This window comes from Octopus bimaculoides, chromosome 12 (assembly GCF_001194135.2).
Source record: "Octopus bimaculoides isolate UCB-OBI-ISO-001 chromosome 12, ASM119413v2, whole genome shotgun sequence".
Taxonomy (NCBI): Eukaryota; Metazoa; Mollusca; class Cephalopoda; order Octopoda; family Octopodidae; genus Octopus; species Octopus bimaculoides.
In genome coordinates, this window is record NC_068992.1 from 49,599,134 (window position 1) to 49,600,229 (window position 1,096).

Consider the following 1,096-nt stretch of genomic DNA (forward strand, 5'->3'; position numbering starts at 1 on the left):
TATATGTATATATTTGTGTTTGTCCCTCCACCATCTCTTGACAATCGATGACGGTATGTTTACGTCCCTGTAATCTAGCGGTTCGGCAAAAGAAACCGATAGAATAGGTACTAGGGTTACAAAGAATAAGTCCAAGGGTCAGTTTCTTCGACTAAAAGGCGGTGCTCCAGTATGGCCGCAGTCAAAATAATTGAAACAAAAGGATAAAAGAATAAAAGAATAAAACAATATTGTATGTATGTATGTATAAGGTCTGGGAATTGCAAGGTATAAAAATTAATATTTTATATCGTTTTCTCATTGTATTTCTAGGTCCAAGCTCTGCTAATGAAACGAATAAAACAGGAGACACGAAGTTTTAAATGAAAATTCAAGAAATGTTTTCAAGAATCGTCTATGAATATATTTTTCATCTTAAACTAAATTTACTTATATAACATTAAACATTATACCTTTTAAATAAATTACTTTTTGTACTTATCAATACAACAGCATGCAACCGAGAGACTATAATCCACAATCTTATTTTAACAAGCTTCACTGCCAGACTATTGTCTGAATATTATACTCTTTACCTACTTATTTTATGTTATTTTGAATTGAAAGTGTAGGATTGACTTTTTGTTTTATCTATATTTGTTCCTCCATAAAACACACCACCAAGTTGATGTGGAGATATGACCTTTTTGGTGTGTTTTTCCTTTTTTGTATTTTCCTTCTTCCTTTGTTTATATATGACGAGTCGCAAGAAACTTCCGACAATCGAATGGAATATTTTCATTGGTGTAAAACAGTACATGTATTTCAAGTTTAAAATATTAACAGTGATCTTAAGCAGTATTTTATGAATATGGAAATTTGTTATCCAATGAACGTATGGGGTACAGGAACATGTTGTGATGCAATAATAAAGCCTATAAATTTCCATACAAAAGTTATCATTGTTATTATTAGATTTATCCTAAGCTGAAAAGAGTTCCACAATGTATAACCATACCATCGGATTACCCTGAAAGATGAAATTAACGGGTGGTAGACGACAAAGAGAAGCATTGGAGCTTTTATGAGTGCATTCTGTAGCTTCTACCCAAACAAA

General features: G+C 31.8%; 1 protein-coding gene across 1 annotated transcript in view; it reads left to right on the top strand.

Annotated features, from left to right (window-relative positions):
* The window catches only part of LOC106872685 (adhesion G-protein coupled receptor G2), an 11,147-nt gene extending 10,253 nt beyond the window's left edge, over positions 1 to 894 (top strand). The window contains exon 8 of the mRNA XM_014919759.2: positions 313 to 894. Coding sequence (XP_014775245.1) covers positions 313 to 362 — 50 coding nt within the window. The 3' untranslated portion in view covers positions 363 to 894. The remainder of the gene's footprint in view (positions 1 to 312) is intronic.
* Positions 895 to 1,096: the final 202 nt, after the last annotated feature.